This window comes from Mustela nivalis (assembly GCF_964662115.1).
Source record: "Mustela nivalis genome assembly, chromosome: 15".
NCBI lineage: Eukaryota > Metazoa > Chordata > Mammalia > Carnivora > Mustelidae > Mustela > Mustela nivalis.
Window position 1 is genome coordinate 78,458,511 of NC_139034.1, and position 27,169 is coordinate 78,485,679.

At 41.9% G+C, this 27,169-nt stretch overlaps 1 protein-coding gene across 1 annotated transcript; it reads left to right on the forward strand.

Moving 5' to 3' along the window:
• Positions 1–1,030: 1,030 nt before the first annotated feature.
• Positions 1,031–26,812, forward strand: LOC309848913 (uncharacterized protein; the record flags this gene model as incomplete). The annotated part of the gene is made up of 4 exons (XM_082700942.1): positions 1,031–1,051; positions 1,188–2,802; positions 2,913–2,965; positions 26,777–26,812. 2 exons carry the CDS (start codon positions 1,031–1,033, stop codon positions 1,848–1,850), a joined length of 684 nt encoding a protein of 227 aa, XP_082557068.1. The 3' UTR covers positions 1,851–2,802; positions 2,913–2,965; positions 26,777–26,812.
• Positions 26,813–27,169: the final 357 nt, after the last annotated feature.

Consider the following 27,169-nt stretch of genomic DNA (forward strand, 5'->3'; position numbering starts at 1 on the left):
GCTCTTTGCGCTATTTAATTCTGCTTTAAAAATGCATTGCTGGTGCCTTGGATCTTTGTCTGAAACAAATTGCTATCGAAAGTGTATCAGATTCGTTCCAAATATGGAATTTAAATCAATATTCCCATACTAGAATATTTTTAAACTTGAATATTTAAAAAATTGTTTTTGCCATAAGAGCCCACACTTTTGTAATGTATTTTCAATTGAAGAAGTGTTGCCTGTATTTCTCATGATAAACAAACAAAAAGTAACGATTACCGTCTGCTTAGACCTTCCTTTATTATTATTTTTAGCCCGTGTATCATTACCTAACTGGTATGTGTTATTCTGTCCAGCTCTTGATGATCTAGTTGAATTCTAGACATTGTGCCAAGAAGTGTATTTGAAGCAGATAAGTAGGTATAATACAAATGCGTTTTGTTAGACCTGATGGATGCTATTTTTCTTTTAATAGGTTTGTAGCAAACTAACACAATAACACAATGTATTCCTTTTCAAGGTACATTGTTGAAACAGGTCTATTAAGAGCGCGTTGAGCTATTTCTCGCTTCTATTGAACAGTCTGTTGCTCAAACACAACAGCCAACAAACGCCAGCTGCCTCAACAAAAGTAGAAACCTAACCCTTTTATGTAATGTTTTAACAGAAAGGGTAGCTCTGTTTAATTAAAAACATTGATGATTCAGTGAAACAATGGAAACTCAAGTTCAAGTGGTGCTCTATTGATTTAGGATGATTTTTACTAGCAATGGGTATAATTCTTTTCTTTTTCTTTTTTTTCTTTTTTTTTTTTTTTTGGCTCTCTCTTGTGTAAAGGGGTTCCTTCTTGTGGCATTATTTGGGTGAATAGGAAAAGACAGAGATGGCTATTGCCTTAGAAACCTGATTAACGCACGCCGCTTTGAGGGTAAGGTGTTTAATTTATAAGTGCACCCCATATTTTTTGTCAGTTTATTCGCGGTGGGGAAGCTTTGAAAGTAGCTCCTCTCAGCAGGTTAAAAAGTGAAGTCTGAGTCCTGGCATTTAAATGTCTTTGTTATTGTGTCAAGCAAGTTGTTGAAAACCGCATGCCCGGAATACTAAGGTTGGGCAGCTAGAGGAGGCAAGTTGTGCGTGCGTGTGTGTGTGTGTGTGTGTGTGTGTGTGTGCACGCGCGCCCCTGGGCGCAGGGCTGTGTGTGCTAGGACAATTATTTTCATCAGCTGCTTGTTCGCCCGCGCCCGACCGCTCCTCTTTGCAGAACCGACGGCCTCGGGCTTTCAAGTTTGAAAGCGAAGCAGGAGGAATTCCTCCATGGAGACACTCTCCTCGGGAGCGTCGAACTCTCAGTGCCCTGTGGAGCGGGCCTCGGTCAAGGGTATCCGAGTGCCCTCCCTCCCCCGCCCCGGCAGGAGAGCACTCGAAGGCCACGAGATTCCGGGTTTCGCCCTCCAGCGACCTCCGCGAGGACAGCCCGGAGCTTTGGGCGACTGCCCTGGGGTCAAGGTGGGCGGAGGCAGGTGCTTCCCTCCGCCCAGCCGCTCTGCAGCCGGCGCCGATCTGGCCGCGCCGGGCGGCCGCGTTTCGCGCTCCTTCCTCCCAGTCCGGCCCGGAGGCTGGTCTCCGCCCTTCCCGGACCCCCGAGTGCGAGGGATTTAAGAACGCAGCTTCCGTCGTCCTCGCTCCCGCAAAACAACCGGCACGAGGGCCCGGAGTCCGCAGAGCCGGCCTACAGGCCGCCCCCAGGGTCTCAGCCCGGGTTCTTGCCCGAAGGACGCCCCTGTCCGCCGCTGAGGGAGGGGGCGCGGTGGGCCACGGGCAGCGGCCTAGTGGGTCCCGTCCAGCGGGTAGACGAGTCCCCGGGATAGGGGCGGCGACAGAGCGCCTTGGGCATCAATTGCTTTACACGGCCATCCGGCCGGCGGCCTTGCAGCCGCTTCCTCCGGGCCGGGACAGGCCGGGACAGGCCGCGACAGGCCTCGCCAAGCCTCGACAAGCCTCGACGGGCCGCCACAGGCCTGGGTAGACGACTTCCGCCCGTTCCCGGCATCCTGTGCGCCCGGGGGTCAAAGGGCGCGGGCCCCTTCCGGCCGCTGGGGTGACACGCGCTCCTCAGGCCACGCGCGCTCTCCCCCAAGGCTGTGGGCGGGTGGCCCTGTGGCCTCTGGGCCGCAGGTGGCAGCGCGTCAGGCCCACGTTCGCAGGAGAAACCGGGGAGAACGTGGCCAGAAAGGGAACCCGGAGGGAAACATCCACATGGGCCCCGCAGGCCTAGAGTGAATTGTTTAAGCTGTTCCCGGTGTTTAAAGAGGTTTTCCAGTTTTTAAAGAATGTTGTAAAAAAATATCAGCCCTTGTTAACTCCCTCATTATATGCTTTTCTCTCCTCAGCTGAACAAGCCATATTTCCTGAAACCGAAGAGCTATGTAAGTGTTTAAACATGTGTCAAGTGTCTTATAAATAATACAAATTCATGAAGAAGAGGAGGAAATTTAAGGGATACCTGAAGTTCTTGGCAGGGCTGCGTTTCGCCATTGGGTTATTTTTGGCTGCGGAATCGTAGGAAGGAAGCTACGGGGGGATTATGTGGCTCCTCATGGAGCCGGTCCTTCCTCTGGTTGGCGTGGTCTGTGCGCTTCTCCATCTAGCAGGACCTTTGTCTGGTCCATGAAAGACGCTCACGGTCTCGGCAGAGTCTGTCAGATCGAGAGGTGGCACCCAGCTCAGTATTTGGGAGTCACCTGCCTGTCTTTTCCTCTCAGCTCCCACTCCCTCCTGTGACATTGCTGTGACATCCCGCACCCCCTTGTTAGAATGAAGGTTAGTGCTGCTTCTGGGGGGGGGAGGAGTAGGAGGGATGAGGTCTGGGCTTTAATTTGAGATCTGGGTGAGTGAATCGCTTAAGTTCTTCTATTTGTTCTCTTACCTAGAGAAGCTGAAAAAAGATGTCGCCCTAACACGATTTGAGAGCCTCTGAGAAAACGTAAGTACAGAGTGTTGTTTGACAGTAAAATGACATATGTTGTTTTAAAATTAGATTGAACTTCAGGGTTACCTCCAGACTTCAGTTCTTTGGATGACATTTTTCATATTGATCGTCATTCTGGGAAAGAATTCTGTGGGCTTTCTATTTCTAGCCATTTTAAAATGTCTAAACGCATGCCAGGCATCCCTTCCGTGTATAGCGTGTAGAGCGTTGCTGCTGCTTCTGGATAGAGCTGGTGATGAATGCAATGTGCCAGAGCTCTACAGTGTTCATTGCTGATTATCCATCTTTGTTGTCAGAAGGTTCCAAAATACTCCATGGATGGTTTTAATATAAAGAGTCATTTTCGTTATTTATAGTCCTTTCTCTCCTTAGAACCTAACTTTGAACCTAAAGTGGTCTGAGCTGCGAATAATGCCTCGTCTCAGGAACTATGGTACATTCAAAATTACTCATCTCCTCTAAACACCAAGACTTTGTTTCAAGATCAAGCTACCTAATCCTCTCTTTGCTTAAGATAATAAGTTTACTCCCTGGAGGTTTTTCAGTTTCTCTTGTAAATAGATTTCAGGTGGTTGTCTTACTATTCTTTTTTTTTTTTTTTTTTTTTTTTTAAGATTTTATTTATTTATTTGACAGAGAGAGAGAGGGATCACAAGTAGGCAGAGAGGCAGGTAGGAGGGGTGGTGGGAAGCAGGCTTCCTGCTGGGCAGAGAGCCCCATGCAGGGCTCGATCCCAGGACCCTGAGATCATGACCTGAGCCAAAGGCAGAGGCTTAACCTACTGAGCCACTCAGGCGCCCTGTCTTACTATTCTTTCGGAATTGCTCTGACATATATGAACCTCAGTGACGGGAACAGCTTAGACGGTATAGTTGGGGAAGAGTTGGGACTACTCCCCTTCCCAACAAATCCGCTCAGAATCAGATCTACATGCATACTGATGAATTCCCAGGTTGACAGAGGAAGAGTTTGCTGAGCTTAACAAATAGCTTTTTGATGTTTAAACAGTCCCTAATAAGAATGCCAACCATCTGTTGAAAGCCAAACAATAAGTAGTGAACAGAAGAGTCAATGCAGAGATAATTTACTCATTTGTTATTTGTTCTTAAACATTAGCCAATTGTCAACAAATCGATATCCAGGTACCCTTTGAGCCAAGTCTCTGTTGCTAAACTCAGATAGGACATTTTGATCTTTTTCTTTCTGTGCCACTCCCCATTCTGTAAGAGAGCATGGGGCCTCTTTATAGGAAAAGATGTACAGCATTTACTACAGTATCAGGTAGCTTGTTCTCTAATGGTGGAGTTACAGTAGTTAGGTAAAATGACTAAATAATACAAAGTAAATAATATTAGAGTATGGAAAATGACTAAATAATACAAAGCATAATGAGTACCTTAAAAGAAATGTTTATACATTGTTCAAAGTGTTCAAAGATAGATAAAATAACACCAGAAACTGTAAAAGGAACAACATTTAGGCTAGCGGTATACTTCCCAATATAAACAAGAGACGTCTAAAGACAATGGACTACAATTTCAAAAGGGGCTGAGAGAAAATAACTTTAACCCAGAATGCCATACCCAGGTAAGCTGTTATTTGAAAATGAGGGCTAAATAAACATGTCTTCAGACCAAACAAGGTGGGAACTTATCACTTGCCTTTGATAACGATTATAGGGAGTTTTAGGAGGTACAGGAGGAAAAACGTTTGTTGAATCCAGAGGGAAAGTGTGGGCTGCAAGAGGAAATGGTGCACAAGGAAGTTTTTCATTGACATGTGGGAAATCGAAGTTACTGCATATGTAAAATAACATGATGCTGGCTAGTTCAGGGTGTTTATAACATAAAGGCCAACACCGCTTACCCAAACGGAGAGAATCTGCTATAGCAGTTGATGATAGAAACACCTAGCAGACTAAGAACAGAAGGTATCTTCCTCAAGCCAGATAGAGCATCTGCAAAACTCACAGCTCACATAATACTCAAAGGTAGAAACTAAATATTTTTTCTCCTCAGATTGGGAGTAAGATAAGGATGTTAGCTCTAACCACTTCTATTCAACATTGAACTGGAAGGCCTAGCCTTGTAGCCACTTGCAGTAATTCCAGACAAAAGAAAGAAAAGGCATGAGGATTGGTAAAGAAGAAATAAAATTTACTTGCAGAGGATGGCTGTGTCAATTGAAGATCTGAATGAATCTACAAACTATCAAAAGCAGTAAGTGCATTTAGTAAGATTAACTAGATACAAGGTCAAACTACAAAAATTCACTTGTATTTCTGTATGCCAGAAAGACACAAATGGAAAAAGATATTTTAAAAATACCATTTGTGGGCACCTGGGTGGCTCAGTTAGTTAAGCGACTTCCTTCGGCTCAGGTCATGATCCTGGAGTCCTGGGATAGAGTCCTGCATTGGACTCTCTGCTCGGTGGGGAGTCAGCTTCTCCCTCTGACTCTCCCCCTTCTCATGCTCGAGCTCTCTCTCTCTGAAATAAATAAATAAAATAAAATAAAAAATAAAAAGACTACTTGTAATATAAAAAAAAGAGAAAAATATCTAACACAGATACAAAGAGGGAAATGAATGCACTGGAAATCAAATTGGGAGGCTCAAAGTGAAAGTTGGTTCTCTGAGAAGATTAATAAATTAATAAAGTACACAAACTTTTTTTGGTTAAGATTTTATTTATTTGAAAGAGAGAGAAAGTACAAGCCAGGGGGAGGGGCAGAGGGAGAGAGACAAACCTGGTCCCCCCTCCTCCAGCAGGGAGCTAGATGCAGGTCTTGATCCCAGGAACCTGAGATCATAAACTGAACTGAAGTCAGATGCCCAACCAACTGTGTTGCCCAGGCACCGCAATAAAATAGGCAACATTTTAATTAATTTTTAAAAAATTGGGGAGGCTGGGTGGCACAGTCGGTTGGGGGTCTGATTCTTGGTTTTGGCTCGGGTTGTGATCTTGGGGTCCTGGGATCAAGCCCTGCATCAAGCTCCACACTTGGCCTGGGGTCTGTTTGGGATTCTCTCTCCCTCTCTCTCTGCCCCTTCTCTTGTGCGCTCTCTCTAAAACAAATAAATAAATAAATTTAAAAATCAATTTTAAAAGGCACAAATGTATGGTGCTAGGAATTTTTAAAGGAGACAAACTGTAGATATATCAGAGGTTTCTTTTTTTTCAAAATGATAAGAGAATTTAGGAACTTAAGTATTGTAGACAATTTCCTAGGATAATATAACTTATCTAAAGTGAGTACAGCAAATACTGCCAATTAACAATTCAAAATCCAGCCTTCTTCATCCTTTATTAACCTACCTCTGATTTTGTTTGGAGTAATGTGCCCAAATACAAATACTTCCCTAAATACTTTTGTGGCTAGATGAGTCATGTGACACAGTTTTGAACAATAAGATGAAAGCTTTTCATTTTTCTGGTATGGGTGTTACCTCCTTCTGGTTCAGTTTCTTTCTTACCTAAAAAAAAGTGAAAACTGGAAATACAAGCAGCTATTCTGAGTCCAAAGGGTATCAAGCACGAGAGGAAGACCTGTAAGCTAAGGGTAGTGGAATGGAAAGTCAGAGCCGACTTTCCTGATAGCAGCATTAGGGACTTTGTCGTCTCTGGACAGTCTTTATCTAGCTTTCTTGTCACGTGAGGGGAAAACGTGAGTTGTTGTTGTTGTTGTTGTTGTTTTAATAGGGAGTCAGCTTTTATTTCTAGCCTAATGTATCCTTTACTTGATGCATTGCCTCAAGAGGAAATTGAAAACCGTGTGAACATACGTCCATTAAACAAATGGAATTATTGTCTTAAAGTTTTCCACAGTCGGTGAAATGGCTGCCTTTGGCTCAGGTTGTGATCTGAGGGTCCTGGGATCCGGGCCCTCATCGGCTTCGTGCTCCTCTGCCCTCTCCCCTGCTCCTTTCGTGCTTTCTCTGCCCCCTCTTTTTATCAAGTAAATAAATAAAATCTTTATAAAAAATTAAGTTTTCCACGGTAAACCATACAAGGCCCATAATGCTTCTATTTATTTATTACCCATAATGCTTTTATTTATTTTTATTAATTAAAAATTTATTTATTTATTTATTTGACAGAGAGAGGAAGAAAGCGTGCACTCCAGAGCACAAGCCGGGAGAGCATTAAAGGGAAAAGTGGGACCCAGCTGAGCAGGGAGCCCAGTGCCGGGCTTGCTCCCAGGGCCTTGGGCTTAAGACACAGGCTTAACTGACTGAGACACCTGGGGAACCCCCTAAGTTATTTTTCATCCTATTTGCCAATACAGAAAATCTAAGAAAACCAAACCATTAAATTTAATAAGAGAATTCAGGAAATTATAGGTTACGGGATCAGTATGCAGAAAACCAGCAATATTCCTATGTGCCAATAGCAAACAAGTTGAAAATCCAGTTAAAAAATACTATGTAACGGGGCACCTGGCTGGCTCAGTTGATAGAATATGCAACTCTTGATCTTGAGATTGTGAGTTTGAGCCCCACATTGAGTGAAGAGATTTGTTCTTTTCTCTCTTTATTTTTAAAATATTTAAAATATTTATTTGAGAAAGAGAGAGAGAGAGAGAGCAAGAACAGGAGGGACAGTGGGAGAGAGGAAGAGAGAATCTGAAATTGACTCTGTTCAGCACAGAACTCAAAACGGGGTATGATCTCATAACCCTGAGATCCCAACTGGAACCAAAACTAAGAGGCAGACATTTAACCTACTGTGCCACTGTGGCGCCCCTAGAGAGTGCTTTAAAAAATTAAAAAAAAAAATTTTTTTTTTAAATACCACAAGAAATGGTGAAACAGCTATAAGGGACCTTGGGATGTATGTAACCGAAGATGTTGAAGATCTTTATGGAGAAAATTGTAAGAATTTATTTAAATACGTAATGTGTAGACACAACATGCTCATGAGTGGGAAGACTTGATTTTTTTTTTTTAAAGATTTTTAAAAATTTATTTATTTGACAGACAAGAGATCACAAGTAGGTGGAGAGGCAGGCAGAGAGAGAGAAGAGGAAGCAGGCTCCCCTGCGGAACAGAGAGCCCGATGTGGGGCTCAATCCCAGGACTCTGGGATCATGACCTGAGCAGAAGGCAGAGGCTTTAACCTACTGAACCACCCAGGTGCCCCAAGACTTGATTTTATGAACGTGTAATCTGTTCCTGTATTAACTCATGCATCCCTTGCACTTCCACTCTAAGTCACAATAGTTGTGCATGTGTATGCGTGTAATTTGATAGGTGGTGTTAAAATTTAAATGGAAGAGGAAAATGTCAAGAATTGCTAAGATGATTTTGAAAAATGAGTGATTTGTCCTGCCAAATATAAAGATTTGATGTGAAATTTTAGCAATTGTACTCTTGTGACATTGGCACAAGCTTATAAGCAATGGAAGAGAGGACAGTCATGTACCCTGTAGTAATTTGATATATCACACAAGTGATATTATGAACCAGTGGGATGGTATATTCAATAAATAGTGCTGAAACAATCAGCTAACTCCATATAAAAACTATAAATCCTTACTGCAGGGACACCTGGGTGGCTCAGTTGGTTAAGTATCTGCCTTGGGCTCAGGTCATGAGCCTGGGTCTTGGGATGGAACTCCACATCCGGCTCCCTGCTCAGTGGGGAGCTTGCTTCTCCCTCTATTCCTAGCTTGTGCTCTCTCTATCTCTGTCTCTCAAATAAATAAGTAAAATATATTTTTTAAAGATTTTATTGTTTATTTGTCAGAGAGACAGTGAGAGAGGGAACGAAGCTGGGGGAGAGGGAGAAGCAGGCTTCCCGATGAGCAGGGATCTTGATGTGGGGCTCTATCCCAGGATAACAGGATCATGACCTGAGCTGAAGGCAGACACTTAATGACTGAGCCACCTAGGTGCCCCGATAAATAAAATTTTAAAGAAAAAAATCCTTACCCCAACTATGAACAAACCATATCCCAGAATTAAAACCTTAATCTCAAGGAGCACCTGGGTGGCTCAGTGGGTTAAAGCCTCTGCTTTCGGCTCAGGTCATGATCCTGGGGTCGGGGGATGGAGCCCCGCATCAGGTCCTGGGAGAGAGCCCCGCATCGGGCTCTCTGCTCTGCGGGGAGCCTGTTTTTCCTTCTCCCTCTCTCTGCCTGCCTCTCTGCATACTTGTGATCTCTGTCAAATAAATAAATAAAATCTTAAAAAACAAAACAAAACAAAAAAACCCTTAATCTCAAAAACAAAACTTGAAGATTTTTAGGAAAAAAATACAGGAGGGGTGCCTGGGTGGCTCAGTGGGTTAAGCCTCTCCCTTTGGCTTAGGTCATGATACTAGGGTCCTGGGATTGAGCCCCACATCGGGCTCTCTGCTCCAAGGGGAGCCTGCTTCCCCCTCTCTCTCTGCCTGCCTCTCTGCCTACTTGTGATCGCTGTCAAATGAATAAATAAAATCTTAAAAAAAAAAATCCAGGAGAGTATCTTTATGATAATTTGATATCCTTTATGATACTTTATGATATCCCTCAAGAGGGATTTCTTTCTTTCTTTTTTTTCCATGAAGCAAAATTCAATTTAATAAGTATTTAAGTGTCTTTTTATACATTTATTCTTTCAAATACTATAATTAATTGCATGCCTACTGTATGCCAGGCACTGTGCTACATAGTATCAGCATCCATAGGAAATTATAATTTTTTAAATTAACATATAATGTATTATTTGTCCCAGGGGTAGAGGTCTGTGAATCATCAGACCTACACATTTCACAGCACTCACCATAGCACATAACCTCCCCAATGTCAATCACCCCACCACCCTATCCCTAACCTCCTCCCCCGAGCAACCCTCAGTTTGTTTCATGAGATTAAGAGTCTCTTATGGTTTGTCTCCCTCCTGATCCCATCTTGTTTCATTTTTTCCCTCCCTACCCCCCACAATCCCCTAACCTGCCTCTCAAATTCCTCATATCAAGGAGATCATATGATAATTGTCCTTCTCTGATTGACTTATTTTGCTCAGCATAATACCCTCTAGTTCCATCCACATTGTCACAAATAGCAAGATTTCCTTTCTCTTGATGGCTGCATAGTATTCCATTGTGTATATAAATACCACATCTTCTTTATCCATTCATCTGTTGATGGTCATCTACGTTCTTTCCATAGTTTGGCTATTGTGGACATTGCTGCTATAAACATTTGGGTGCATGTGCCCCTTCAGATCACTACATTTGTATCTTTGTGGTAAATACCCAGTAATGCAATTGTGAGGTCATAGGGTTCTAACCCTAACTCTATGCTGTTTTCCAGAGTGGTGGTACCAGCTTGCATTCCCACCAACAGGTTCCCCTTTCTCCGGATCCTGCCAACATCTGTCATTTCCTGACTTGTTAATTTTAGCCATTCTGACTGGTGTGAGGTGGTATCTCATTGTGGTTTTGATTTGTATTTCCCTGATGCTGAGTGACGTGGAGCACTTTTTCATGTGTCTGTTGGCCATTTGGATGTCTTCTTTGCAGAAATATCTGTTCATGTTCAAGAGGGATTTCTTATACTAGACAAGGAACAGTCTTCCTAAAATAACTATTGATGTGTTATCTAAGAAATTCTTTTTTTTTTTTTAAGATTTTATTTATTTGACAGAGATCACAGCAGGCAGAGAGACAGGCAGAGAGAGAGAGGGGGAAGCAGGCTACCCCGCCCAGCAGGGAGCCTGATGTGGGGCTCTATCCCAGGACCCTGAGATCATGACCTGAGCCAAAGGCAGATGCTTAATGAACTGAGCCACCTATGCCCCCCTAATAAATTATCCTTATACATGTTTGGCTTATTTGGTTAAGTTTCTTTTAAAAAAAAAAAAAAAAAAGCTCTAATGCAGTAGCCGATTAGGTTGCAATTAAACTCTCTCTCACATAATAGTTCGTGGTAGGAAGGAGAGACTTTGCTCTGTGAAGCCATCCTGGAGATCTAGACTACTTACACAGCTTTGTTACCCTTAACACGTAGCTTGTAAGCTGTTCTAGTTTTTAACACTTAACATGCCAATATGAAGGAAGGTGAAGAGACAGTGACTGAGCAATGTGTGCCTTGTATCTGAAGCCTTATACCAGAAGCAGCACACATTATTGCTAGGTGCATTCCATTATTGGCAACTGAGTCACCGCGCTGCAGGGGAGCCTGGGAAATGTAGCTGAGTTCAGTAGACCTATGTCTGGCTCTAGCTGTTATTGTGGAAGAAGGGGAAAATGGCTGTTGGGGTCACTGGAGTGGATGAGATGCTCACTACAGCTTGCTGTGATCTGGATCGTGCCCCCACTTTCTGGTCTCAGTGCCCAGTGGCCAATACTCAGTAGAAATGAAGTAGTGAAAATAGGCCGCAGTGCAAAGTCTAAGTAGGCTTACCCCCAACAACAACAAAAAGAGCCTTTTCCCCCTTTATAAGCATGTAACTTTATGACCAAATAGCATTAAAAAAAAAAAAAAGTTAAAAATCCCAACACTTATATAAATATTCTTTGGAAAAGTTAAACTCGAAAGCAACATAGTATAAAAGGGAGACACGGGCCCCTGGGTGGTTCAGTCAGTTAAATGCCTGATTTCAGTTCATGTAATGATCTCAGGGTCCTGGGATTGAGCCCTGAGTCAGGCTGTCTATTTAGCTGAAAGACTGCTTCTCCCTCTGCCTCTGCCCCTGCTTGTGCTTTCTCTTTCTCTCAAATAAATAAATAAATAAAATCTTTAAAAATTCCATAAACACAACATTTTCTCGCTACCATCAGTGTTTAAGATATAAATTAATTTTTGTGATGACCCATTTTAGCAAATTTTCTAGGTTATACCACTTCCATATTTTTAAAAAGATTTTATTTATTTAATTGACAGAGAGATCATAAGTAGGCAGAGAGGCAGGCAGAGAGAAAGGGGGAGGCAGGATTCCTGCTGAGCAGAGAGCCCAGTGCGGGCTCTATCCCAGGACCCTGAGATCATGACCTGAGCTGAAGGCAGAGGCTTTAACCCGCTGAACCACCCAGGCGCCCCAAGATTTTATTTTTAAGTAATCTCTACCCTCATCACATGAGGCTGGAACTTAAAGCCGCAAGATCAGGAGTCATAGGCTCTACCATCTGAGCCAGCCATATGCTCCTATTAAAAGTTTCTTCATGGGGCGCCTGGGTGGCTCAGTGGGTTAAGCTGCTGCCTTCGGCTCAAGTCATGATCTCAGGGTCCTGGGATCGAGTCCCAGGAGCCTGCTTCCTCCTCTCTCTCTCTCTGCCTGCCTCTCTGCCTACTTGTGATCTCTGTCTGTCAAATAAATAAATAAAATCTTTAAAAAAAAAAAAGTTTCTTCATTGTTATTCCAAAGTGGTCTTATATTTTATTTATTTGAGAGAGAGAGAGAGCATATGCACAAGCAGGGGGAGTTGACAGAGGGAGAGGCTTGACATGGAGCTCAATTCTAGAATACTGGTATTATGACCTGAGCCGAAAGCAGTCACCTAACTGGCTGAGTCACCCAGGTGCCCCATCTTAGTTCATTTAATTAAGAGAAAGAATGTCTTTTTTTCTTTTAATTCAGTATAGTTAACATAAGTTTTTTATTAGTTTTAGGTGTACAACATAGTGATTCAGCAGTTCCACACGCTGCCCAGCATTCATCACGACAAGTGCACTCCTTAATCCTCATCACCTGTTTCAGCCACCCTCCCATCCCCCTCCCTTCCGTGACCGTCAGTGTGTTCTCAATAGTAGAGTCTGTTCTTTGTCTTGTCTCTCTCTCTCTTTTCTCCAGTGCTATTTTGTTGTTGTTGTTGTTTTTTAAATTTCACATATGAGTGAAATCATATAGCACTTGGGTCTCTCTGACTGACTTTACTTAGAATTACACTCTCTAGCTCCATCTGTGTTGCTGCAAATGGCAAGATTTCGTTCTACTTTATGGCTGACTAATATTACACTGTGTATGTATACCCCATATTCTTTATCCATTTATCTATTGATAGACACTTGGGCCACTTCTGTCATTCACTATCGTAAATAGTGCTGCTAGGAGAATGCTCTCTTCCCTCTCTCACCACCTTTCTCTCTGTGAAATAATAGGCAGAAGAAGAAGCAGGCTCCCTGCTGAGCAAGGAGCCTGATGTAGGACCCAGTCCTAGCACGCTGGGTTCATGAGCTGAGCTGAAGACAGATCCTTAACTGACTGAGCCACCCAGGCATCCCAAATTTATGGATTTTTAATTCTTTTTATTTTAATGAATTTAAATAAAGCAGTAATTGACATTGCAAAAAGTTGTGTACATTACTTGAAGTTTTCCTTTGCCGTCTTCTGTGCAGTCTCACGTTGGAATTCTCCTCCATTTGTGTATCAATGCAGAAATAAGAAAGGAGAGCAAGTCAACTACTTTGGCCCTTGAGATTAGGGAGCAATCTTATTGAATTATTAAAATACTAAAACAGGACATGATAAAATCTTTTGATTATGAATAACATATAGGGGCTCCTGGGTGGCGCAGTTGGTTAAGCATCAACTCGAGGTTTCTGCTCAGGTCGTGATCTCAGGGTGGTGAGATTGAGCCCCGTGTCAGTTTGAGACCTTGCTCAGTGCAGTCTGCTGGAGATTATCTCCCTCTGCTTCTCCCTCTGCTTGTGCTCTCTCTCAAATAAATAAATAAAATCTTAAAAAAAAAAACCACAAGGGGCACCTGGGTGGCTCAGTGGGTTAAAGCCTCTGCCTTTGGCTCCAGTCATGATCCTGGGGTCCGGGATTGAGCCCCACATTGGGCTCTCTGCTCAGCGGGGAGCTTGCTTCCCCCCTCTCTCTGCCTGCCTCTCTGCCTGTTTGTGATCTCTGTCAAATAAATAAACAAAATCTTAAAAAACAAAATTCTGCTTCTCCCTCTGCCTCTGCCTGAGCTGAAGGCAGTGGCTTTAACCTACTGAGCCACCCAGGCGCCCCCCAAAGAAATCTTTTAAATACATGAAAAGGTGTTCGGTCTCACACATGAATTAAAAGCATACTGAGGGGCTTCTGAGTGGCTCAGTTGGTTAAGTGACTGCTTTCGGCTCAGGTCATGATCCTGCAGTCCCAGGATCAAGTCCCACAGTGGGCTCCCTGGTCAGTGGGGAGCCTGCTTCTCCCTCTTACCCTCTCTCCTCTCATGCTCTCTCTAAGTCTCTCTAAAATAAATAATAAAATCATTATAAACAAATAAACAAAACCATACTGAGATAAATAATTTCTTACCTATGATATGAGTAAAAATTCAGAGGTTTGATAGCACACTTTGTTGGAGAGATGGGGGGGGAAATAGGCACATTGCTGGTAGAAGTAAGAAAGGTACAAACTTTATGGAGGGAAATTTGGCAATATATGGAAAGCTTATATGACCGACGCTTGTGCTTACTGTTGTTGCTGTAACACATTGCCCCAAACTTAGTGGCTTGCCCAACACAAATTTATTACAGTTCTGGAGGTCAGAAGTCTAAGAGATGTCTAGAGGGTTGCAATCCTTCTGGAGACTCCAGGAGAGTATTAATGGTTTATCCCTTCATGTCAAGGATTATACAGCTTTGAATCGCTCATAGTGCATGGAGTATAAACTCAGTAAATACTTATTATTGGTGACAGTGTAAATACTAGTGATTCTTTCTTTTCTTTTTTTTAAGATTTTATTTATTTATTTGACAGACAGAAATCACAAGCAGAAAGAGAGGCAGGCAGAGAGAGATGGAGAAGCAGGTTCCTTGCTGAGCAGAGAGCCCTATTTGGGGCTCGATCCCAAGACCCTGGGATCATGACCTGAGCTGAAGGCAGAGGCTTTAATCCACTGAGCCACCCAGGTGCCCACTAGTGATCCTTTCACTTAAACACTTTTATCTTTCGCTTGTCCCTGATTTTTTTATTTTGAAACTTTTTAAAGTAATCTCTATACCAAACCTGGGACTTGAGCTCATGACCTCGAGATCAAGAGTCCTATGCTCTATCAAGTAAGCCAGCCAGGCACCCCGTTTTGAAACTTTTCAAAGATATTTGCACAAGCTATTTGGCATCATGAAACTTCACCCTAGCACGCTAAGAATGTTCTCCAGTATACTACCATGTCACAACTTAGATACCATCCAATATCCAGTTCATATTCAAATTTCTCAGTTGTTTCAACAAATGTGTTTTACAGGTTAATAATGACACAAAGTTTCTACATTTTTATTTCTTTAGGCTTTTTTGGTCTAAAAAAGTCCCTCAATTTTTATTTTATTTTTTAATACTAGGAGTAAATGTTTTTGAAAGGTCCGGTCTACTTTTTCTTTTTCTTTCTTTTTTTTTTTTTTAAGATTTTATTTATTTATTTGACAGAGAGAAATCACAAGCAGATGGAGAGGCAGGCAGAGATAGAGAGATAGAGGGAAGCAGGCTCCCCGCTGAGCAGAGAGCCCGATGCGGGACTCGATCCCAGGACCCCGAGATCATGACCTGAGCTGAAGGCAGTGGCTTAACCCACTGAGCCACCCAGGCGCCCCCGGTCTACTTTTTCTTATAGTATGTCTTGCATTCTGTGTTTGATTATTTCCTCATGGTGTCATTTAATGTGTTCTATCCCTTCTCTTCTCTTATAAACCTAGACTTTTTTTTTTTTTTTTAAGATTTTATTTATTGGTTGGGGGAGGGAGCAGAAACGGGGAGGGAAGAGTGAGAAGGACAAGCAGACTCTCTGCTCCATGTGGGGCTTGACCTCAAGACCATGAGATCAGGGCCCCAGCTAAAGTCAGACACTTAATTGACATAGCCACCCAGGTACCCCCAAGTCTAGAGGTTTTATTAGACTCAGGTGAAATTCATGATGTCATTTTGTTCCATTATTAGTGATGCTACATTTGGTCACTTGGTTAAAGTGACTGTCAGTTCTCTATATGGTAAAGGTACATTTTGTCCTTAAAAGTATCTATGGAATGATAATTCACTATGGAGTGAAAATATCCCTTCACTCAATGAATAAACACACATTTAACTATTTGACCTGCTGTGATATAGGGCTGATTCATATTCATAGGCTCAAGATCAGAAGACACTTCCATTTTGAACAGTAGTTCCTCAAATCGTGGTGACTTTGCCCCACAGGGACCATTTGGAAATGTCTGGAGACATTTTAGGTTGTCAAGACTGTGAGGGGTGCATACTACTGGCATCTAGCGGGTAGAGGCCGTATCCTGCAAGGCACTGGAAAGGCCCCCTAGCAAAGAATTGTTCAGTCCAGCATGTCAGTAGTTCTACTGTTGAGAAAACTTGGATGATCTACATGTAGAATTAAACTTCTTTCTCACATACAGTTCATTTCAGAGCCACTAGTAAAGTTTTAGAGCCTGTCTTCAGCAGTGGCAGGAACCAAGCAGATGTCAGAGTCCGTCACAATTTTACCATGTTTCAAACCAGGCAGATTTTTACTGCCCACCTGTTCTGTCTTTCTTTTTCCTTTGTAGATATCTTCTCAAGAAGGATTTAAATTCCTTTTCTCTACTTTTTAAAAGGATTTTATTTTTAAGTTGTCTCTACACCCAACATGGGGCCGGATCCGACAACCCCAAGACCAAATGTCGTGCTTCACCAACTGAGACGATCAGGTGCCCCGTTTTTCTCTACTCTTTTTTTTTTTTTTTTTTAAGATTTTATTTATTTATTTGACATACAGAGATCACAAGTAGGCAGAGAGGCAGGCAGAGAGAGAGAGGGGGAAGCAGGCTCCCTGCGGAGCAGAGAGCCCGATTCGGGGCTCAATCCCAGGACCCTGGGATCATGACCTGAATAAAGGCAGAGGCCTTAACCCACTGAGCCACCCAGGCGCCCCTTCTCTACTCTTAATAAACTAATAACATAAGGATGAAAAGAAGAAAAAAAAAACCCACCAGAATTCACGCACTGAAACAGCTTTGTCTGCTTTTGTATTTCCTAGAAGATTTTTTAATGTCATCTTAGAAGCCCCAGAACCAGGGAAGAGAAAATGGAGAAAGAGAAATATCAAGTTAAGAATTCACTGTTACAAAAATGGTCCAGAGAGAGTAACCAGAGTTCAAGAAGGGGCAGGCGAGTGCAGAGGGCATTTCCACTCTCACACCTGTAAGTTATTAATGACCTTTGAAGTGATTGTTGATGGAAGCACTTGTACATTTGAGCTGCTTCATATGTATACGTTGTGCAGTCAGAGAACCGCCTAGCTCTGGAGTCCTGAAATATCTTCAGGAGGCTGCATCAGAGATCAAACGGCGGGATCCATGACTTGGGAATATCATGTAGCCATGTGACATGTGGAAGGATCCAGAGTATGAGAACCGGTGCCTAAACACTTACAATGTGTATTTTTAACTCTGAGAGATGTAGCATCGCTTCCATAACTCGTAAAATTGCAGTCTCAGAAAACAACGTCCCATAGTTTCAAGATACAGTGGTAAGAGGAAAAGTTTTTATACATTTATTTTGGGTTCCTGTACTTAAAAGGTTAGACCGCAAGTGCCTTATTTTCATTCGGGGTGTCACTGGATAGCTTGTACGGCATTTACTCATCTTGGGTTTTGAACTCTTGGGACAAGGACATTGCCTTTCCCTGTGTGGAGGGCTGAGTCAACAGTTTTGTTTGCACTTAACAAATAGGGAATCACCCAAGTCTGACTTTTCTCTCTTGTGCCGTGGGGTGGCCGTGTCAGTGTGTCCTGCAGCTGTAATTACGCTTTTGGAGAAAGCTGCAGAATCTCTAGGTCTGTGATTTTATTTTAATTTTTTCCCTGTCAGTATTTCTTACAGTTATTTTTCATACTTTTTCACAACATACTTTCCAACTGACATGGTATGAAGAAATAATCCTAAGGAATTCAGTGGAAAATTATAGAACATCATTTACTTCCCAGGTATAATTTTTACTTCTTATGAGTAGGCAAGTGTTTCAGGTGGGCAGTTTCATTAGAAATTAGGAATTAAAACTAAATCTAAATCCATTAATTATTAGTTACCTTTTTTCCTGTATTTGCTCAATTTCTGTGAAGTATGGAAAATTGAATAGATGACATAGTATATGTCATTATTATTTTGTTTTTGTTTTTGTTTTTTAAAAAATTTTTAAAAATTTATTTTCAGTGTTCCAGAATTCATTCTTTTTTTTTTCCCCAGAATTCATTCGTTATGCACCACAGCCAGCGCTCCATGCAATACGTGCCCTCCTTAATACCCACCACCAGGCTTACCCAACCCCCTACCTCTTCCCCTCCAAAACCCTCAAATTGTTTTTCAGAATCCATGGTTCATCTCCCCCTCCGATTTCCCCCAACTCACTTTTCTCCATCTCCCCACGTCCTCTGTGTTATTTCTTTTGCTCTACGAATAAGTGAAACCATATGATAATTGACTCTCTCTGCTTGACTTATTTCACTCAGCATAATCTCTTCCAGTCCCATCCATGTTGATACAAAAGTTGGGTGTTCATCCTTTCTGATGGAGGCATAATACTCCATATTATTTGTGGACCACATCTTCCTTATCCATTTGTTTATTGAAGGGCATCTTGATTCTTTCCATAGTTTGGCGACTGTGGCCATTGCTATATTTTAATTTTTTTAAAAGATTTTATTTAGTTAGTTAACAGAGAGATTCACAGTGAGAGAAGGAACACAAGCAAGCAGGGAGAGTGGAAGAGGGAGAAACAGGCTTCCTGCCATGCAGGGAGCCTGATGTGGGGCTCAGTCCCAAGCCCTGGGATCATGACCTGAGCTGAAGGCAGATGTTTAATGATTGAGCCGCCCAGGTGCCCCATCATTATTTTTTTATATCATTCTCTATAAATGGGAGGAGGGACTAAGAAAGGGGGAAATGGGGGGCACCTGGGTGGCTCAGTGGGTTAAGCCTCTGCCTTGGGCTCAGGTCGTGGTCCCAGGGTCCTGGGATCGAGCCCCACATTGGGCTCTCTGCTCGGTGGGGAGCTTGCTTCCCCCCTTTCTTTCTGCCTACCTCTCTGCCAAGTTGTGAACTTTGTCTGTCAAATAAATAAATAAAATCTTAAAAAAAAAAAAAAAGAGGGGCGCCTGGGTGGCTCAGTGGTTAAGCCTCTGCCTTCAGCTCAGGTCATGATCTCAGGGTCCTGGAATCAAGCCCCATAACAGGCTCTCTGCTCAGCAGGGAGCCTGCTTCCCCCTCTCTCTCTGCCTGCTGTTCTGCCTACTTGTGATCTCTCTGTCTGTCAAATAAATAATAAATAAAATCTATAAAAAAAAAAAAAAGAAAAGGGTTAATGGAAACTCCTGGCTGGCTCCGTCGGTAGAGCATGTGACTCTTGATCTTGGGGTTGTGAGTCTGAGCCCCATGTTGGGTGTGGAGATTACTTTAAAAAAAAAAAAATCTTAGAGTGTCTGGTCAGCTCAGTTGGTGGAGCCTGTCACCCTTGATCTCAGGTTTGTGAGTTCAGGCCCCATGTTGGGTATAGAGATTACTTGAAAATAGAAAAATAAAATCTTTATTAAAAAAAGAACTAAGGTGTGCCTGAGTGGCTCAGTCATTAAGCATCTGCCTTTGGCTCAGGTCATAATCCCAGGGTCCTGGGATCCAGCCCCACACTGGGCTCCCTGCTGGGCCAGAAGCCTGCTTCTCCCTCTCTCACTCTCCCTGCTTATGTTCCCTCTCTCGCTGTAGCGCTCTCTGACAAATAAATAAAAAATCTTTGAAAAAAAAATAAAAAATAGAAAAAATTAAATAGTATAATCTTTTTTTTTTTTTAAAGATTTTATTTATTTATTCATCAGAGAGAAGGGGAGAGTGAGGGCAAGCAGGGGTGAGTGTCAGACAGAGGGAGAAGCAGGCTCTCCGCTGAGCAAGGAGCTCTGTTCCGGACTCAGTCCCAGGATCTTGGGATCATGACCTGAGCTGAAGGCAGACGCTTAAACAACTGAGCCTCCCAGGCATCCTTAAAAAGTAAAATCTTAAAAAAAAGAAACGGCGAATAGGAAGATGATCATAGTAATTTTTCTAATGTCTCGGGTCTTATCTGTTGTCATTGCCAGTACTTTTCTTTTATCTTTGAAGTTCACATTATTCGTTAGAGCAACACCAAAGCTAACAAGGGTAGTACAAGAAATTATAGGCCCATCTCATTTATCAAGCCTAAGTAAATCTAAGCAAAATAAATCCATTGATAAGTAACAGTGATAAAATACATCATGACAAAATTGGATTTATCCCAGAAATGCAAGTTAGTTTAACATTTGAAAATAGATTTTATTGCAGTTAATATTTATATAATTTACTAGATTAAGAGACTAAAAGATAAAAACCATATGATCATCTTAATAAATGCAGAAAAATAAAATGAGAACATTCTAAATAAGATAGAAATATAAGCGAACCCCTGTTATCTGATAAAGCCCACTTCTGGAAAATTCATGGCAAGTATACCATTGATCCTTGAACAATATGGAGATTAGGGGTGCTGACCCCCCCCAGTTGAAAATCTGCATATACCTTTTGACTCCTCAGAAATTTTACTATTAGCTTACTGTTGTTTAGAAGCCTTACCAATACATAATCAATTGACACATATTTTCTATATTTTATGTATTATATACTCTATTCTTACAATGAATAAACTAGAGAAAATAAAATGTTATTAAGAAAACCATAAGGAAGACAAAATATAAACTGTTAAAGTGCTGTACTGTATCAAAAAAATCCACATACAAATGGACCCACACAGCTCAAATCCATGTTGTTCAAGGGTCAATGGTACTTAATTTTGAAACATTAATAACATTTATTTTGTATCAGGAACAAAACAGAGATTCCTCAACCATCATTTCTATTCAAATTGTTTATTGAAGGTTAATCTCAAGTAATGCAAAAAGGAAAAGGTATAATTTTTGCAAAGAAAAAATTGACATTTTTATAGATGATATCATTGTTAATATGGAACAGTTAAATCAACAGATGAACCATTAAGATAAATAAGAATGTTTAGCAAGGACTTTGGATACAAAAGCACTATTAAAAACTCAATTATATTTAAACACCGTGAAAAATCGCTTAGAAATATAATTTTTAGAGTTTTTTTAAGTATAAAGCTTTTTTTTTTTTTTTGAAGATTTTATTTATTTATTTGACAGAGAGAGTGAGAGAGCACAAGCACGGGGAGCAGTCAGTAGAAGGAGAGGGAGAAGGCGGCTCCCCACCGAGCAGGGAACCAAATGCGGGGCTTGATCCAAGGACCCCAAGATCATCACCTGAGCCAAAGGCAATTAGTTGCTTAATGATGTGAGCCACCCAGGTGTCCGAGAAATATAATTTTTAAAAATTCCATGTATTAGGGGCACCTGCTTTGCTCAGTCAGTGGAGCATGTGATTCTTGATCTTGGGGTTGTAAGTTTGAGCCCCATGTTGGGTGTAGAGGTTATTTTTTTTTAAATCTTTAGGGGCACCTGGGTGGCTTAATGGGTTAAGCCTTGGCCTTTGGTCAGGTCATGAGCTTAGGGTCCTGGGATAAAGCCCCGCATTGGGTTCTCTGCTCAGCGGGGAGCCTGCTTCCCCCTCTCTCTGCCTGCTTGTGATCTCTCTCTCTCTGTGTCAAATAAATAATAAAATATTTAAAAAATGTTTTTAAAATTCCATTTATTACATTACCAAAACTTTTTCAGTACATTAGGAAAATGTAACAAAAAGAATTTATTTAAAATATCTAAATAAGGGGTGCCTGGGTGGCTCAGTGGGTTTGAGCCTCTGCCTTCGGCTCAGGTCATGTTCCCAGGGTCCTAGGATGGAGCCCCACATTGGCCTCTCTGCTCAGAAGGGAGCCTGCTTCCTCCTCTCTCTCTTTGCCTGCCTCTCCATCTACTTGTGATCTCTCTCTGTCAAATAAATGAATAAAATTTAAAAATAAAATAAAATAAAATATCTAAATAAATGTACAGCTATTTTAGGTGAATGGGCAAGATTCAATATTGTAAGGATGCTAATTCTGCCTAAAGAGTTATTGGAATTCCCGTGTCCCCAACAGAGTTTTTCTTTGAATTTAAGATGCTGAATCCGTAATTGATATGAAGGAGCAAAGGCCCAATAATATCAAGATACTTCTTTTTTTTTTTCTTTAAATATTTTATTTATTTATTTGACAGACGAGATCACAAGTAGGCAGAGAGGCAGGCAGAGAGAGAGAGAGGTGGAAGCAGGCTTCCTGCCCAGCAGAAAGCCTCACTCGAGGCTCAATCTCAGGACCCTGGGATCATGACCTGAGCTGAAGGCAGAGACTTTAACCCACTGAGCCACCCAGGTGCCCCAATATCAAGACACTTTTAATGAAAAACAGTAAGGTTGTTGCAAGATCTTAAAACTTACTTTACACAGGGTGCCTGGGCAGCTCGAGTCGATTAAACATTGGCCTTCAGCACAGGTCATGGTCCCACTGTCCTGGGATTGAGTCCCACATACCACTGCCTTCTCAGCAGGGAGACTGCTTCTCCCTCTCCCATTCCCCCTGCTTATGCGCTTTCTTTCTCTCTGCCAAATAAATAATAAAATCTTTTTTAAAAAAATGTGCATTATTACCCATACAGTAATTGAGAGTAGTGACTAATGCAGGAACAGAGAAACAAACCAGTGGAGCAGAATAAGGAATCAGACCTCCCAAATATATGACCACTTGTAGTCAGAAGGTAGAAGAAATGGTTATTGGGGCGCCTGGGTGGGGTCAGTCGGTTCAGCATCTGCCTTCAGCACAGGTCGTGATCCAGAGTCCTGGGATGGAGCCCCACGTCAGGCTCCCTGCTCAGTGGGCAGCCTGCTTCTCCCTCTCTGCCTGCTGCTCTCCTTGCTTGTGCTCTCTCTCTGTTAAATGAATAAATAAAATCTTAAAACAAACAAACAATCCCCCCCAAAAAGAAAGAAAAGATGTTATTGAAAAAATGGTCCAAGTACAGTCCAATTCTAAGATATACAATTGAAAAATGATTATTTAGAATGTATAAAGAAGTTTTACAGATCAATATGAAAAAGAAAACCCAATAGAAAAAAGCAAAATTATGAACAGGCATTTCCTAGAAAGACAAACATCTGATAAGTGTATGCAAGGAGATCAAGTTCATTAGTAATGAGGGGGATGCAAATTAAACCATAATAAGATCCCATTCATATTTGCCAGAATGAAAAATTTTAAAGCTGGATAATACCAAATGCTGACAAAGGTTATGAAACAAACATTTCTCTCATTTGTAGCTGATGGAAATGTAAATTGCTGCAATCACTTTGGAAACACTTTAGCATTATCTAGTGGTAGTTGACAGTACTAGTCACCAGTAAGGTTGAACACTGGTGCATACCAGCAATTCCATTCCTAGGAATGTATCCTAGAGAAAGCTCAGGCATATGTTTATAAAAGTGCACAGGGCCGCCTGGGTGGTTCAGCTGGTTAAGCATCTGTCTTCTGCTCACCCAGCATTGAGCCACTGGGCAGGCTGCGCACTCAGCGGGGAGTCTGCTTGTCCCTCTCCTTTTGCTTCCCTCCCCACAAGCTCTCTCATATAAATGAATAAAATCTTAAAAATACCCAAAAGAGGGACACCTGGGTGGCTTAGTTGGTTGAGCAGCTGCCTTCGGCTCAGGTCATGATCCCAGTCTGCTGGGATCGAGTCTCACATCCGACTCCTTGCTGGGCTGGGAGCCTGCTTCTCCCTCTGCCTCTGCCTGCCATTCTGTCTACCTGTGCTCGCTCTCTCCCCCCATCTCTCTCTGATAAATAAATAAAATCTTAAAAAAAAACAAACCCCAAAAGATACAAGTGCACAAATGCTAAGAGCAACATTATTTAATAATGAAAATAGGAGCACCTAAAAACATAGGAGCAACTCAAATGTTCATCAAACAGTAGCTAGATAAATAATTAGTGCACTGTCGTTGTACACTGACTTATTTCATAGCAATGAAAATTAATGAGCATTAGCTGTATTCACAAGTATGAATTAATCTTAAAAATGTAGCATTGAGGGACACCTGGGTGGTTCAGTTGGTTGAGCATCTGACTCTTGGTTTCAGGGGAGGTCGTGGTCTCGGGATTTGGGGATCCACCCCTGAATCGGTCTCCATGCTCTGGGCAGAGTCAGCTTTAGATTCTCTCTCCCTCTTCCTCCATCTTGTGCTCTCTCTCTCTCTCAAATAAATAAATAAAATCTTTTTTTAAAAAATGTAGTAGTGACAAAAAAAAAAAGAAAAAAGCAAGTTGGAGAAAAGTAAATATTATATCATTCTCAGTGCACTCAGCCTGCTGTAACAGAATACCATAGACTGGGTAACTTAAACACAGCAGACAGGCGCTGCTCACAATTCTGGAGGCTACAAGTCCAAGATCAGGGTGTTACTATGGGTGGGTGAAAGTCCTGTTTCAGGTTGCATCCTCCGTGTACCTTCACATGGCGAAAGGGGTCAGGGATCTCTGTGGGGCACCTTTTATATGCGCACTAATCCCATTCATGAGGGTGCCCCATATGCCCACCTCCTAATACCATGACTTTGGGAGATTTCAACACACAAACATTCAGACCATAGCTCATTCTATTTGTTGAAAATGTAAAGGAGACCCATTTAAATTATATACTGTTAAGTTTTATATACATATATGATAAAAACATGCGGAAAAGGATTGACAGATTATAAAAATCAGGGTAGCTGGGTAGCTCAGTCGTTTAAGTGTCTGCCTTCAGCTCAGGTCATGATCTCAGGGTCCTGGGATCAAGTCCCTTGTTGGGCTCCTTACTCCGTGGGGATTGCTTCTCCCTCTCCTGCTTCCGCTGCTTGTGCTGTCTCTCAAATAAATAAATAATCTTTAAAAAAAATTTTAAAAAGGTCAGGATGGTGATTATCTTGGGTGGAGTAATGGGGAAGTAAGACTGAGAAAAGGCATCATGTGGTTAGGGGCTTCTAAGATACTGATAGCCTTCTCTTTTATAAGCTACATCCTAAGTACACAGGTGTTCATGTTATTGTTTTTCAAACTGTGTTCCTTGTTCAATGTACATAATATACATGTACAGTCATCTGCTATTTTCATATTAAAATTTGTTAAAAATCAGATATATGACTCTTAGTCTCTTTTACTTTAGCAAGGATATAAGTGATCCATGTTCTTGGAGATTTAAAAGAGAGAGATTATTATTTATTTTTAAAGATTTTATTTTTTAAAGATTTTATTTATTTATTTGACAGAGAGAGAGGCACAGTGAGAGAGGGAACACAAGCAGGGGAGCAGCAGAGGGAGAGGGAGAAGCAGGCTTCTCGCCGAGCAGGTGGCCCTATGTGGGGCTCGATCCCATGACCCTGAGATCATGACCTGAGCCAAAGGCAGACACTCAACAACTTAGCCACCCAGGTGCCCCTAAAGATTTTTTTTTAAGGCATCTCTGCACCGAACGTGGACTCAAACTGACAACCTCGAGATTAAGAGTTGCATCTCTACCGATTTAGCCAGCCAGGTGCCCCTTAGGGCAGATATTTCAAATAAACAGGCTTTCATTTGGAAATAATTTCAAACTCACAGAGTGGTACAAATTGCAAGAGTGGTACAAAAAGTCCTTTTTTTGGCTTTTATTCAGATTCACTTATTAACGTTGTAAATTGCTTTTTTTGGTTAGAGATTTCTCATCCCCTTTTCACTATTTTTTTCTAAATTATTTAAGAATAAGCTGCATACATTAAGCCTCTTCGTCTGTAGAGACTTTATTGTATGTTTCCTCGGAGAAAGATCCCTGTGTTCTGTGACCGCAGTGCTGCTACCAACTCTAGGAAGTGTTAGCAGTGAGACAGGAAGGACGTACCGTCCACATTCCTGTTTGTGAGCCGAGCGGAGTCCGTCCCAGCGCTTGCTTCCTCCACTAGAGGCTGCAGTGTATGTGCTGCATTCAGCCCTTTGCCTTCGTCTCTTCCGTGTAGAACAGGTCTGGAGCATTTCTTTTTCTAACAGTGATAGTTGTTTGTTTGTTTGTTTTTTAAAAGATTTTATTTATTTATTTGACAGAGATCACAAGTAGGCAGAGAAGCAGGCAGAGAGAGAGGAAGGGAAGGAGGCTCCCTGCTGAGCAGAGAGCCTGATGCGGGGCTTGATCCCAGGACCCTGAGATCATGACCTGAGCCAAAGGCAGAGGCTTTAACTCACTGAGCCACCCAGGCGCCCCTTCCTTGGTTTACCTTTTTGAGGAGCTACCAAGCTGCTAGGGTGGCTGCTCTATTTTACATTCTCACCAGCAATGTAGCAGGATTCCAGTTTCTCAACACCCAACACTTTTTTTTTTTTTTTAAGATTTTATTTATTTTATTTGACAGGCAGAGATTACAAGTAGGCAGAGAGGCAGAGGCAAGCAGAGATAGAGAAAGCAGGTTCCCCGCTGAGCAGAGAGCCGGATATGGGGCTCAGTCCCAGGACCCTGGGATCATGACCTGAGCAGAAGGCAGAGGCTTTAACCCACTGAGCCACGGAGGCGTTATTTTCTGGTTTTTTTGACAATAAGCCATCCTAATGGTGTGAAGTGGTATCTCATTGTGGTTTTGATTTGCATTTCTCTATTGGCTAGTGATATCAAGCATCTTTTCATGTTCATATTGGCCATTTGTATTATCTTCTTTTTTTTTTATTGTGGTAAAATATACATAACATTTTACCATTTTGACCATTTTTAAGTGTACACTTCAGTGGCACTAACTGCATTCACACTGGTATGCAGCATCACCACTGTCTAGCCCTAGAACTTTTTCATCATCTCAAACTGCAACTCTGTACCCATTAAACAAGAACCTCTCATTCCCTTTTCTTCCTCCAGCCCCAGGCAACCATCATTCTACTTTCTGTCTCTGTGCATTTGACTGCTCTGGGTACCATAGGTGAGTGGAATCATACAGTATTTGTCCTTCTGTAACTGGCTTATTTTACTTAACTTGATGTCCTCAAGGTTCATCCATGTGGTAATATGTTTTAGGGTTTCCTTCCTTTTTAAAGCTGAGTAATATTATATATCTCTATTATATTTTATTTGTTCATTCATCTGTTGATTGACATTTGGGCCTTTTCTACCTTTTGAATGTTTTGAATAGTGTTGCTTCGAACGTGATGTACAAACACCTTTTCTAGGGACACCTGGGTGGCTCAGTGAGTTAAGCCGCTGCCTTTGGCTCAGTCTTGATCTCAGGGTCCTGGGATTGAGTCCCACATCAGG